At 39.3% G+C, this 14,161-nt stretch overlaps 1 protein-coding gene across 3 annotated transcripts in view; it reads right to left on the reverse strand.

The window, feature by feature from the left end:
• The window catches only part of SKAP2 (src kinase associated phosphoprotein 2), a 200,001-nt gene that overhangs the window by 44,440 nt on the left and 141,400 nt on the right, over nt 1–14,161 (reverse strand). For all 3 annotated transcript variants that reach the window (XM_038766240.1, XM_038766248.1, XM_038766231.1), the window contains exons 7-9: nt 13,902–14,026; nt 12,959–13,022; nt 12,442–12,579 (exon numbers count right to left, since the gene is read on the reverse strand). In XM_038766240.1, the coding sequence (XP_038622168.1) occupies nt 12,442–12,579; nt 12,959–13,022; nt 13,902–14,026 (327 nt within the window). The remainder of the gene's footprint in view (nt 1–12,441; nt 12,580–12,958; nt 13,023–13,901; nt 14,027–14,161) is intronic.

Consider the following 14,161-nt stretch of genomic DNA (forward strand, 5'->3'; position numbering starts at 1 on the left):
AAAGGCATTACAACCCTAAGGTAATATAACTTTTGGCCATTAGGGAATTTCACTTTCTCTGATATCTTTCTCAAGGATAAAGAGTCACGGTATATATATATATATTTGTACTGTCGAGTCATCTCTGACTCACAGGAACTCCATGGAAACAACTCTCCCAGAACACCCTACTCTCCATCTGCAATCATTCTAGTAGTGGATCCAAACAGCGTTCTTGATAAAAAATACAGGAGTGGTTTACCACGGCCTCCTTCCATGCAGTACAGTTGAGTCTCCACCCTCGACTCTCTCCCATGACGCTGCAGCCCCGCACAGGTGAGTTTTGACTTGTAGCAGACTGCCTTCCACTCGCTAGCCACTGCCCAGGCTAGGAATGGAATGTGTATGCCTCTGCTTGACTCTCGCTCTTGTAACCGAGACTGGTAGAGGACTGGAAACACTTCAGGTGTAATCCTGAGAGGGACCCTGGATACACACACACAGAATTTTTATTCATATATGTGTGTGTGTGTGTGTGTGTGTGCATACATATATACACACATGAATATATGACTACACTATATTATATGGATTATATAGATATGAAAATGGTAAGCTCCTTGAGGGCAGAACTCTTGAAATGAATACACAGAAAAAACACCTGCCCAAATAGCCTAGTCATTATACTTAGACTCATCTCCTTAATTCAGCTTTCTCTGGGCCTCTCCTACGTGAAAAAATGAGTTTTTCTTTTTGCTCCAGGACACCAGCTCATAGATAATAATAATAATAATAATGATGATGGCATTTGTTAAGCGCTTACTATGTGCAAAGCACTGTTCTAAGCGCTGGTGAGGATACCAGGTAATCAGGTTGTCCCACAGGGGGCTCACAGTCTTAATCCCCATTTTCCAGATGAGGTAACTGAGGCAGAGAGAAGTTAAGTCACTTGCCCAAAGTCACCCAGCAGACAATTGGCGGAGCTGGAATTTGAACCCATGACCTCTGACTCCCAAGCCCGGGCTCTTTCCACTGAGCCACGCTGCTTCTGCTATTCCACTGGCTTTAATTAAAAGCTTTCCATCAGCCCTTTCTCTCATCAATCCATCAATTTTTTTATGGCATTTGTAAGCACTTAGCATGTGGCAAAAGCGCTGGGGTAGATATAAGATAATCAGGTTGGACGCAGTCCCTGTACCACATGGGGCTCACATTCTAACTGGGAGGGAGAACAGGTATTGAATCCCCAATTATTTATTGAGCGCTAACTGTGTGTAGTATGAGCTTGAGAGAGAAAATTAGCATTAGTAGTCACAATCCTTGTCCTCGAAGATCTCATAATGTAGTAGGGGAGACAGACATTAAAATAAATTACAAGTAGGAGAAACAACTGAACAAAAAGATGTGTACCTAAGTGAAAGTGTGATGAGGAGGGATGAGAATGAAAGTGCCTCGGGGAAGTGGAATTAAGGGCATAGATGATGCAGAAGGCAAGGAGAAAAGGGCAGGGAGATGAAAGGTTAATCATGAATTTTACTGGAAGAGAAAACTGACTTTAGTATGACTTTGAGAATTGGGAATATGGTGTTGCATTGGCTTAACTTCTCTGTGCCTCATTTTCCTCATCTGCAAAATGGGGATTCGATGCCTGGTCACCCTCCAACTTAGACTGTGAGCCCTATGTGGGACAGGGACTGTGTCCTACCTGATTATCTTGTATCTACCCCAGTGCTTAGAGCAGTGCTTGACATGTAGTAAGCATGTAACAAATATTATTATTATTATTATTATGAGGATATCACTGAAGCAGCCTGAACTGCAATGATAGAGGTGAACAAAATGTACAGGCCAAATACCCATTTAAAAAACAGGTGAGGGAGCTAGATCTCTAAGCTGCTGCATTCACCACAGCTTCTACTGCTGTCACTCCCCCTGTGGAGATGCTCTCTTGTCTTCTGCAAGCTAATTTGCCCAATTTCCTGCTGTGTTCCTGACACTGCCTAAACTCCAGTCACTAGCTCGGATCCCTGCTGCCTCCTGACTTTCAGCCAACAGACTCTGGTCACAAGCCAGTGGATTGGAATTAGAAGTGTATTTTCTGTGCTTACTTGGAGGTCTGAAAGATAGGACATGCATTTTTTTCCAGACAGCTCAAGATCTGGACTATCATAACAGCTGCATTTCCTGGATAATGGCCAGGAACAGAAGAGAATATCTGAAAGGAGATCAGAGAAGGAGTCATGGAGTATGAGAAAGAGGAGTAAGAGACAGGTATTGGGCTGGCCCTAGGATAATAATAATAATAGTGGTATTTGTTAAGCACTTATTGTGTGCCAGGCACTCTACTAAGCACTGGGGTGGATACAAGCACATCGGGTTGGACACAGTACCTGTCCCACATGGGACTCACAGTCTCAATCCCCATTTTACAGATGCAGTAACTGAGGGCACAGAAGTGAAGTGACTCACCCAAGGTCACGCAGCAGAGCAAGGATTAGATCCCATGACCATCTCACTCCCAGGCCCGTGCTCTATCTACTACACCATGCAAGGTGTTCCTAACAACCTTCATCAAGTGTGTTTTAGAACTGAATATATATTTATCAAATATGTATATTCTATAATAATAACAATGATAATAATAATGGCATTTGTTAAACACCTACTATATGCCAAACACCATTTAGATGCTAGGGGAGATGCAAGTTAATCGTGTTGGACAAGGTCTCTGTCCCACATGGGGTTCACAATCTAAGTAGGAAGGGAAGTTAGGTACTGAATCCCCATTTTACAGATGAGGAAACTGAGGCACACAGAATTTAAGTGACTTGCTCAAGATCAAACAGCAGGCAAATGGAGGAGTCAGAATTAGAACTCAGGACCTTGGAAGCCTGAGCTCTTTCCATTGAGCCACACTGCTTCCCAATTAAATTTTGATTGAAAAACCTGAGACTAAAAGCACCTCATTTCCCACTAACTAAATGATACACAAAACATGATTCTATAAAACACTGATATAGTTCAGAACATAACTGCATAACCCCAATGCTCTGGGACATTTTACTTTGTTTTTGCAGTAAAGAGACTTCTAGCATTCTAGGCAAAGAATTCCACACCTATGCCCAAAATGTATGAACTGATACTTCTCAGTAATCCTCCTCCATGCCTCCTTATTCCCCATAATCTGTTCTCACTGGTTAGTGTTATTTTCCCCCAGAATTTTTTTATAGATACTTAGGGAAAAACACATTCAGACACTTTTCATTACTCTAAGTCAATGTCCCTATATAAATTATTATCAGAGGGTCTCAAGAATTGCTAAATCTATAACTTTTCTTTCAAAAACAGACATTATGTTCCAAGACATTCATTATGTTATGCATTGCTCTGTCTTCATTTCTACGTATTGAGGAGTCACTTACATATTAACTTAACACTTACATATTTCATTCTTATCCTCAGCAGTTAAGCAATCAACCAGTCAATGGTATTTATTGAGCGCCTAAAGTGTGCAGAACAATTTAGTAAGTGCTTGGGAGAATATAATACAACAGAGTGGGTAGACGCATTTGCCCCCCATAAGACGGTTACAGTCCAGGGGTGAAACATGTATATTTTTATCTCAGATATTTTTTCATTTTATTAAGGCATTATACTATTTATGTTTAATTTTTATTCAGCTTCTTCATCCTGAAATAATTGTATTACTTCCTTTTCTATCCTTGTTTCTTCCTCCCGCTCTATTGGAAAATATATTGTTGTCTATTTAACATTCGCACTGGATTGTAAACTCCTTGAGGTAAGAGAGCATATCTGCTAACTCTATTGTACTATATTCTCCCAAGTGGTTAGTACAGTATTTTGCACCCAGTAAGCACTCAAGAAATACCACTGATTGAATGATTTTGTTGCACACACTGACAACTTAATATTTGCCAAGGACTGCATTTTATAGGCACATAATATATCTATCCCAGAGCTTAGAACAGTGCTTGGCACATAGTAAGCACTTAACAAATACCATTATCATCATCATATCTCGGTTAATTGACTGATGAGCATGACCAATGTCAAAAGCTCTAGGACTATGTCAATAGCCCTACGATCAAACCAGCTTTGACTCTTTATTTGTATTAAGGGAGAGAAAGTGTAAACAGGCATCAACCAGATAGGTATGTTATAGAAATCTCACGTTTTGACTCTGATCTGGTCTTCTATGCCACAGCTTCAAGATTCTCGCCTTATCAAGGAAATAATAATGACAGTATTGGTTAAAGCACTTACTATGTGCCAAGCACGCTTCTAAGCCCTGGCAGTGAGTTCTAAGACGAGACTTCACCAAAAGGAAGGTTTAGGACCAGCAAGAAATACACGAATAAATCCAAAAACTGAACAAAACCGAAATGTCAACTGGCCCAACTAGACTGCAAAGGATGCTCATGGTACTGGAGTTGTAGAAGAGTGGTTTTCAAATGTAATTGATTACCTTGAAAAATCTAACTGGCATCTTCCCTGTACTTCAGAGAGAGGAAAAATGATGGGGAACCTTATCAAAAAAAAAAAAAAAGGAATCAATGGTATTTATTGAACATCTACTGTGTGCAGGGCACTGTAACAAGGGCTTAGAAGAGTAGAATACAGTAGAGTTGGTAGAAACATTCTCTGGTCACAGAGGCTTACAGATCAAAATAAAGAAGGGTTACGGATTTAGCAATTCTTGACACCCTCTGAATAATAATGTATATAGGGACATTGGCAGTTCAGAGGGGGACTTAATCATTAAAATAAATAAATTATAGATCTCTACATAAGTTCCATGGGGCTGAGTGTACAGATCCAGGGGTGTAGGCAACTCAGAAGGGAGAGGGGATAAGGGAAAAGATGGCTTAATTGGGGAAAGGGGATGAAAAACGTTTCAGGAAACTAATTTTTCTTGTTGATATTGGGAATAAAGACAAACTCAGAGATTCAAATATCTCCTATGATCTTCAGATAAGCTTGGAGTGGATTTCTTCCCTTTTTTTAAAAAAAACTTTACATTTATTTCCCCATTCAGCATGAGTATGGATTGGATTTTCATTTGCGTCTACTTATCTGCTAGTGATTGATACAAATCTAGTTGCCCAGAAACTGCTTTTCTTCCCTAAATAAGAAATACTTCATTGAAAAGTATCTCCAGGATATATATTGCATTTAGACTCCATTTGAGATTCAGATGTTCATACTTTGGAAACTGAACTGAATTACCACAGCATAAGGAAGCTTTTTCTGGATCAGAATATTTCATTTTTCATTTATTAAAAATGAATTCACACTTTAAAAAATATAGGTTAATGGAACTGGAAATTTGTCTTCCTTGTCTTCTGCCCTCTCCCTCCCCCCGTTTCATTTTCCAGAAGACATTTCAAATTGAATTCCACTGAAAGCTACAGATTTAATAGGCTAATGGGTTGTTACCATTCTTGTTACTGGGTTGAATCTATTCAGCCTATGTCTGGAAAATCCATTTTTCTGCTCAACTTCCTGCCATTAAAGGAAAAAAAAATCAAGCAACACAAGAGCTTAACTAAGCAGTACACATTGGAGCTGATGTCCACAGCAATTTTCCAAATATTGTGTTCCCATTTTAAGATTCACAGCCTTGCCAGTAGGCTTCTATAGTACCCTTCCTGGAGAAGAGGTAGGATGAAAATTCTCACATCTATTTCAGGTCTATTCAAATGAATTGCATTATGAAAAAATTTTACACATTTTGGTCTAAATTGTGTGTCAATCATCTAAATCAAATCTTAAAAAAAACCAGCTAATTTGTCATGGCAACACCATTCATGTATAAACTTGTCGTGCTGCTAATAACAGCCTTAACAATAAGGCATAACAACCTGGATATACTTCTGGACATCAAAACGACACAGAGAGGAGCATATCTGAGAGAAAGCCAAGTGTCCATTAATACGCACCAGAACCAATACTCTCCCAAGACCTTTGCATTTGCACCCTTCAAAATTAAATGGACTCTCATTTTAGGAAGCTTAGTTTTCAATAAGAAATAAAAAATAGTGGATGCTGTAATAAATTCAATTTTTCACACTGAACATTCTCTCACAATGAAATTATTTACTCATTCATACTAGCCCCAAGAAATTATATTTCAAGGGATATTCTGGAATAGATTTTAACAATATTTTTGCCCTCTTCTTAGTCATAAATCTTGGATGCTGTATAGTTTTTAGATACTTTTCAATGATAATCAAATTCAGTAATAATAATAATGGCATTTATTAAGCACTTACTATGTGCAAAGCACTGTTCTAAACGCTGGGGGGTTACAAGGTGATCAGGTTGTCCCACGGGGGGCTCACGGTCTAACCCCCATTTTACAGATGAGGTAACTGAGGCACAGAGAAGTTAAGTGACTTGCCCAAAGTCACACAGCTGACAATTGGCAGAGCCAGGATTTGAACCCATGAACTCTGACTCCAAAGCCTGTGCTCTCTGGGGATCTTGCCAGGAGGCAGCACCATCTGTAGCTATGAGAGCCAGGAAATCAAAGTACTTATTAAGAGCTAAAATTTACTTCAAGTTAATTGTATTATGGTGAGCGTAAATTTTCTCTAGTCCTGCCAGCAAGCCTGTTTTCCAAATTAAAGCCTCCTTCAAACACCACCACTAAGAAAATTAGTCTCCTGCAATAAGCAACAAAATAAAATGTTATTTATAGCATTTGTTAAGCACTTACCCTGTGTCACTGTTCTAAGCGCTGGAATAGATACAAGTTAAGTAAGACACAGTCCTGGTCTCGCATGGGGCTCATAGTCTAAGTTGGAGGGAGAACAGGTATTTAATATCCATTTTACAGCTGAGGAAACTGAGGCACAGAGAAATTGACTTGCCCAAGGTCACACACCAGACAAGTTATGGTACTGATTATGGTGTGTTATGCTATTGTTATTACTATTATTATATTATTACATTATGGCATCATTATATGGGAGTATTATGGTAGTTATGGCATTCATTAAGCCTCTACTATGTGCAAGGCACTATGCTAAGTCCTGGATAGATACAGTACAATATAAGGAATAAACATTTTATTTGACAAGGTACAGACATTAAATCCTGGGAATTAAAAACAGTCAAAAAACTTCAGGGAAACCTTTTGCTTGGAACTAGAAAGACGATCAACAATTTATAAAATGTGGATTATTTCTACTCCGTTACTTTTCAGTACTGACTATTATCCTTATGCCAAAACAAACGAAATCATAATTTTCACATTTCATGTGCTAGAAATATTCCCCATTCACAATACTCCCAATTCTCTCAGCAAAATCCAATTTATTTATTTTAATATCAATGAAATTTCCTCATGTTCAGCATTTATAAAATAATATGCCTCCAAACAAAACACACCAAGGACCACCTCTGAAAAGAAATGGTCTCCACAGCTGCCGAACTGCTCGAACTCCACAAGCTTTTGCTGAACTGTGCAAAAGCTAAAGCTGATCCCAGTTTCACTAGGGAAAAAAGCAGGGCGAGACATTCCACAGCTGCCTGCCACAGCTTCCTTCCCAGGGGCAGAGTTGCAGGCTCCATCAAGCCCAGTCGCTCTGTGTATAACTGTGCTCATTGGAAGGACATGAGGGAATCCCAGAACACGCTTTAATATCTCCCGGGATCCTCAACGGGGGAGGGGTTGGATCCCCTGGAGAAAATCAGTCACGTCCATGGGTTATGTGGCCCAAGAAAAAAATATATTTCATGCCAAAAGGGTGTTTGAGCCTATGAAATTTAAAAAGCCCCCAAATTATTGTTAGCTTCTCTTTCTGTCTCCTCTCTTTCTCTCTCTCTCACACACACACACACACAAAAATGCACATATATTTTGTGTATTTAGTTTTACTTTCCGAGGCATCCCAGCTTTCTCAAGCTGAACGACCACAGCACTAGAATCTATGTCCTTCATCAGAGCTGACTGGAGTTCTTCATTACAATCTCATAACATCACGGGGGATCTGGAGGTGAAAGACAGACCCCACTTGAGCACTGCCTTCACTCTTTTCACTTCCGTTCAGGTTTGGGGATCTTGCCAGGAGGCAGCACCATCTTGTAGCTATGAGAGCCAGGAAATCAAAACCCAAAGCAGCATGGCCTAGGGGAAAGAGCATGGGCCTACGAGTCAGAGGAACTGAGTTCTAATCCCTGCTCTGCCATTGTCTGCTGTGTGGTCTTGGGCAAGTCATTTCCTCAGTCTGGAAGCTCCATGTGAAACAGGGACTGGGTTAGACTTGATTGTCTTGCACTTACCCCAGGGCTTAGTACAATGCTTGGGACATTGTAAACAGTACCACAATTACTATTATTATCATTATGATTATTATTGCTATTATTATTAAGACTCCCTCCCAACTGCTTGACAGAGCCATTCGTGGGAATAACAGTAGCACACAACTGGCAAAAGGGCTGCTCTGGGGATGAGGGAATTCCATATCATTAGTGTATCCTTAGCTAATGAAGACTTCCCTTGGGACAAGGCCAAGCAATTGCTCTATCCAGCCCCACCTTCCCTCTAGCTCACCTGTCTGCATGGTCTAGGCGCTTGGGTCTGTACCCATTAAGGTCTTGATATTCACCCCACCCCACAGCCCTTACATGCACAGCCTTGTCTTCTTCCATTTTCCCAATCTGTAATTTATTTTAATGTCAGTCTCCCCTTTGATCTGTGAGCTCTTTGTGGGCAGGAGACTTGACTACCAAGTCCACTGCATTGTATTCTCTCAAGGGCCTGGCATAAATAAGCACTCACAAAAATACCACTGATTGATTAATTGATTGATTAACAATTGGCAAAGACAGAGGTACATTTTCTAGCACTCATTCATTCATTCAACCATATTTATTGAGTGCATACTGTGTGCACAGCATTGTACTAAGCACTTGGAAAGTACAATTTGGCAACATACATAAGCACCAAGGCTTGTGTAATTTATGGACCTGATACATGAGATATGACATTTATTTGACTTGGAAGTATTCAAGAACAAGATGGGGAAATAGAAGTCACCTGAAAATTAATTTTGAAACCCTAAAATGAAAAATCACATGAGATGACAGCACAACTAATAATATAGTTGATTTCTACTATTGAAATTAATTATTTAGACATTCATAAAGTAGCATTTATTTATAGGGTTTCAATAAGATCTCTCATCATATGATACTAAATGCCATCCTAAAGATTACCACTCCACAATCTTTCAAACACCTTAAGAAAAGACTTGAAATACCTTGAATAACCACAACTCTGCCACACAAGGAAAAAAGTGTGCACAACAAAGTCACATGACACTGTCACACTTCAGAGGATTGACGCCGCTGAACTCAATCCTGTGGTGTATTCAAAACCGTAGGGTTTGGGAAAATGGGCTGAGTTAAAATGGTGTGATGTGAGCAACTTATTCTTCATTAATTATACTATCTTTTTTCCATAACATCTTTAAGGAAAATTTGCAACTAAATTTCGCATGGTTGCAAAATAACTCCTACTTGGTGAACCTTGGGACTGTCGATAGGCTGGATTCGGGCAGTGAGCAAGGTAAGCAACCACCTCATGATGCTGCTGTCGTGATTTCAACTCTAAAGGCTCCTGGCCTGAGTCAGAAGCAATGCCTTTGTCACGGAGACCTGGGAGTGAAATGTCCTCTGTTGGATGACCTGCTAACACCTCAAACTAAACATGTTTGAGAACTCTTCATCTTCCCACCCAAATCTTGTTCTCCTTCTGACTTTCCCATCACTACGGAAAGTACCACCATCTTCCCTCTCGGCATTAACCTTGGCATTATTGGCTCATCTTTCTTATTCAACCCACATACTCACTCTGTCACCAAATCCTAATGGTTCTACCCTCAAAACATCACTAAAATCCACCCTATCCTCTCCATCCAAACAGCTACCATGTTGACCCAAGCACTTATCCTATCCTGCACTTACTGCATCAGCTTCCTTGCTGACCTCCCTGCCTCCTATCTCTCCCAACTCCAGTTCACACTTCCCTATGCTGCCTGGATCACCATTCTAAAAACCTTTAGACCATGTATTCCCAATCCTCAAGAACTTCTAGTAGTTGTCCATCCACATCCCTTTCAAACAGAATACATTGGCTTTAAACCACTCAATCACCTTGTCTGCTCCCATCTCAATTTGCTGATTTTCTACTACAACCTGGCATGCTCGCTCTGCCCCTGTAATACCTACCTAGTCACTGCACCTCGATCTCAGCTCTCTCGCTGCCGGTTCCCTCAGTCACATCCTGCCTCAAGCCTGGAACTCCCTCTCTCTTCATATCCAACAGCAGCGTGGCTCAGTGGAAAGAGCATGGGCTTTGGATTCAGAGGTCATGGGTTCAAATCCCAGCTCTACCACTTGTCAGCTGTGTGACACTGGGCAAGTCACTTACCTTATCTGTGCCTCAGTTACCTCATCTGTAAAATGGGGATTAAGACTATGAGCCCACCGTGGGACAACCTGATCACCTTGCAACCTCCCCAGCACTTAGAACAGTGCTTCACACCTCGTAAGCACTTAATAAATGCCATTATTATTATTATTATCACTCTCCCCATCTTCAAAGCCTTATTAACATCACATCTCCTCCAAAAGGCCTTCCCCAACTAAGCCCTCCTTTCCTCTACTCTCCATTCTTTGTCATCCCTGCACTGATTTGCTTATATCTACCCCAGCACTTAGAACAGTGCCCGGCACATAGTAAGCGCTTAACAAAGAATATAATAATAATGTTATTATTACTTGGAATCATATCCTTTATTCACCTCACCCTCAGACCCTCAGCACTTATGTACATATCCATAATTTATTTATTTATTTATATTACTGTTTGCCTCCCCCTCTAGACTGTAAGCTCCTTGTACGCAGGGAACTTGTCCATCAATTCTGCTATACTGTACTCTCTAAAGCACTTGTACAGTGCTCTGCATGCAGTAAGCACTGATATAAGATTGATTGAGCATGAGGAATGGGGTCAGATGTGCCCCCAGAAAACAGGGTTTCCAACAGGCTTCTGCATGCTATCCTATGGAACCCTACCTGTGCCCCCAAATTATTCATTCATTTATTCATTCAATCGTATTTATTGAGCACTTACTGTGTGCAGAGCACTGTACTAAGCGCTTGGGAAGTACAAGTCGGTAGCAGGATAACATCATATGGAACAGGGGAAGAACAGTGTTTGACACATAGCAAGCACTTAAATACCTCCCTACCGCCACACACACACACACACACACACACACACAAAAGGCAGGTGTACTAGCAAATGTTCTCCCTGCTCTGGGAGGCTAAATGCCCAAATCTTGCCTTCCCTACTGATGTTTTAACAATACCTTGCATTATATATTCAATTCCTGCAAGTGTCACTTTGCAGAAGATCTAGTGAGAATACTACCTTCATCCCTTTAGATAAACAGCTGCTCACTAAACACCTTAAATGTATTGCCTATTTAATCATTTAGAAAGGTCACAATTGGCTCGCAATTGCAATAAAAATGGAGTTAGTCCTATTAAACAATTTTACTAGGAAAAAGGAGGGTTTTGTGCAACAGATGGGTAAACTATAGCCCATCTAAATAATTGCTTTTTGTACAATTTGCAGCAATCTTTTTCAAGGGTAACGTAAAGCACAAACTAATAAATGCTTTGCAAGCTATCATACTTTGCCTAAAATTATATACCTTATGAATTTGTGTTAGTCTTCCAAAATCCCAGGTGTACTCACACCCATAAACATACACACACACACACCCTCCCCACCCCTACATATTCCTGAGCCAACTCCCTTCCTTCAGCTTCACTGCTATTTGCAAAATTACATGGCAAACTGCCAACAGATCATTTTACCTTATTTATATCTAATATAAGAAATATAAACACTGGGCAACAACTGAAAATTCAGACAAAGAAATCATCGAGTAATCAGATTGATCCTAGACAGTCCAAAAGAAAACAAAGTCAAGCCTCACAGGGCCTTTATTTACAGCCCAACAACACAGTTTCTCCAAGACAACATACTGGGTTGTGGCGGGGATTATGAGATCATATATTAAGCAAAAGCTGATGACATGTGGAGTGCATGTAGAACTTCTGGTTAATGCAAATGCCAAAATGAATAACCAAAAAAAAAAAAAAGGAAAAAAATGATGTTGTTGATGAGTGTTGGAAGACACAAAACCTGAAGTCAATTTTTTAATTAAAAAATTATGTAGCTAGGGCCCCGCTAATGAGTCTAGAGTCCCAAGGGATCATTTTTACCATCTCTGCCTAATTTGATGCCCCTGAACAGAGTGTGTCCACCAGCATGCAATGTTTTAAGCCAACTCTCTTGAATTAAATGATTTGTTAGAGAAATTTCTACACATCCTACATTATATAAAAACTCAAAAATACCTGGAAGTTCTTCATAAATTTCATCATCTATTGGTTGGTTGCGTTTTGGTGGACTACTGATTGGAGGAGGATGATCCACATCATCATATAATTCACCTCTTTCATCATCGTCCTCTGGAATGATATCAGATTCCATGTCTGAAAAACACAAAGGGAGAGTAATTTTAAAAGGTGCAAAAATAACTTGAAAAACCTCAGAAGGAACTTGCTTAAATGTACACAGTATTGAAGTTTAAGAGTCAAATAATATCGTCTGGAATACAAAAACGCTCCTCATTCAAATGTGACAAATTATTGGAAGTCACACAATACGTAAAAAAAGATCATATTTCTTCAGGCTGGGTTCACAGCTAAGCCATATTGATTTATAATAGGTAAAAGTACGATGTTCACGTGTTTCATGCAGCAGCTCCTTTTCAGATATGTCCATAACCTCATTTAGCCAACTTCTATAAGAAACTAGAACAATTGCTTTAAGGAGTATTAAAAACCATGCAACTCAGTTGATTGCTCTTACCTTGTAACACAAACTTCAATTGCTGTACCCATTCCTCAGCATCTTTGGGAGTAGCTGCCGTAAACTAATAAAATAAAACATCATCATCACCATAAATATCACACCAGAAATAGAAGGAATGTAGCATTCTTGTCACTTCTTCAAAGAAGCATTAGTGATTCTTTTCATGTCTTCTGGTACTTTTCTTGCAAGGATGCTTCTTATAATGTACAGTTAATTTTGACAAATTTATGTAATTGAAGCAGAGGATGATGGATTTGAAACTCTGATCAGCAGCTGGCAGCTGTGCAGAAAAAAGCTGCTTCTCTTCATCAATGTCAAAGCCAGAACTGATGAACAAAATTTGCCCTTGACAATTAGAAGACACCCATGAATTTCTTTCGACTGCTGGGTACAGTTTTCTTAAAAATGTTCTTGTCAGATTCCAACACACTACCTGACAACTTAATTAACTGGCTTTCAACTGCAATCTCAGATATTTAAAACTTATTAAACTTACATTCCATATTGATGCCTAGCTGATAGATCTTCGAATTGCATAGCAGATATGTGCTTTTACCTTGGTTTTTCGTTCACACCCTTAAGCAGTATCATATATTTTAACACAGATATTTTTCTTTTGATAACTGCAACCGTGTTACTATATAATTCTTCTAAGAAATCACATGGACCTATTAAAAAAGATATTAAAATTCTAACACTGGAGTGAATGATAGATAAAAGTGATGTATTTGCTGGTTCTAATACAAAATGATACCATTTGAGCTTAATCTGAAATTTTTTTAAATGTATTTCTTATTGTATGAATGTACAGTGTAAGTAAACCAGTTGTTTTTTCATTAACATGTCAGAGAAAGTTGTTGCAGTGAAAAGTTAATGTCTCAATAAATGAAATCGGAACATTTTTATCAATTTAATTTCAAGGCGACATAAAAAGTCCAACCTGATAGATGCGTTTATCAGGAGCACAGATTTCAAAACAGCAATCTTTCTTTCCATCCTTCCTCAGGGTATTATTCATTCTGGCGGTGTATCCATCTATAGCAAATTCACCTTTCTGTTGTTTGTCTGTTGAAGATAAAACCAAAGTTAGAACTTCATTTGCAACACTGAATATAAATGCTCAGTAGGTTATCTTTTATTTAGATTCTGTTTCCCAGTTTTACAAAGAGAAGAATTGGATTTTGTCTTTCTGCTTTTCTG

This window comes from Tachyglossus aculeatus, chromosome 2 (genome assembly GCF_015852505.1).
Source record: "Tachyglossus aculeatus isolate mTacAcu1 chromosome 2, mTacAcu1.pri, whole genome shotgun sequence".
Lineage (NCBI taxonomy): Eukaryota > Metazoa > Chordata > Mammalia > Monotremata > Tachyglossidae > Tachyglossus > Tachyglossus aculeatus.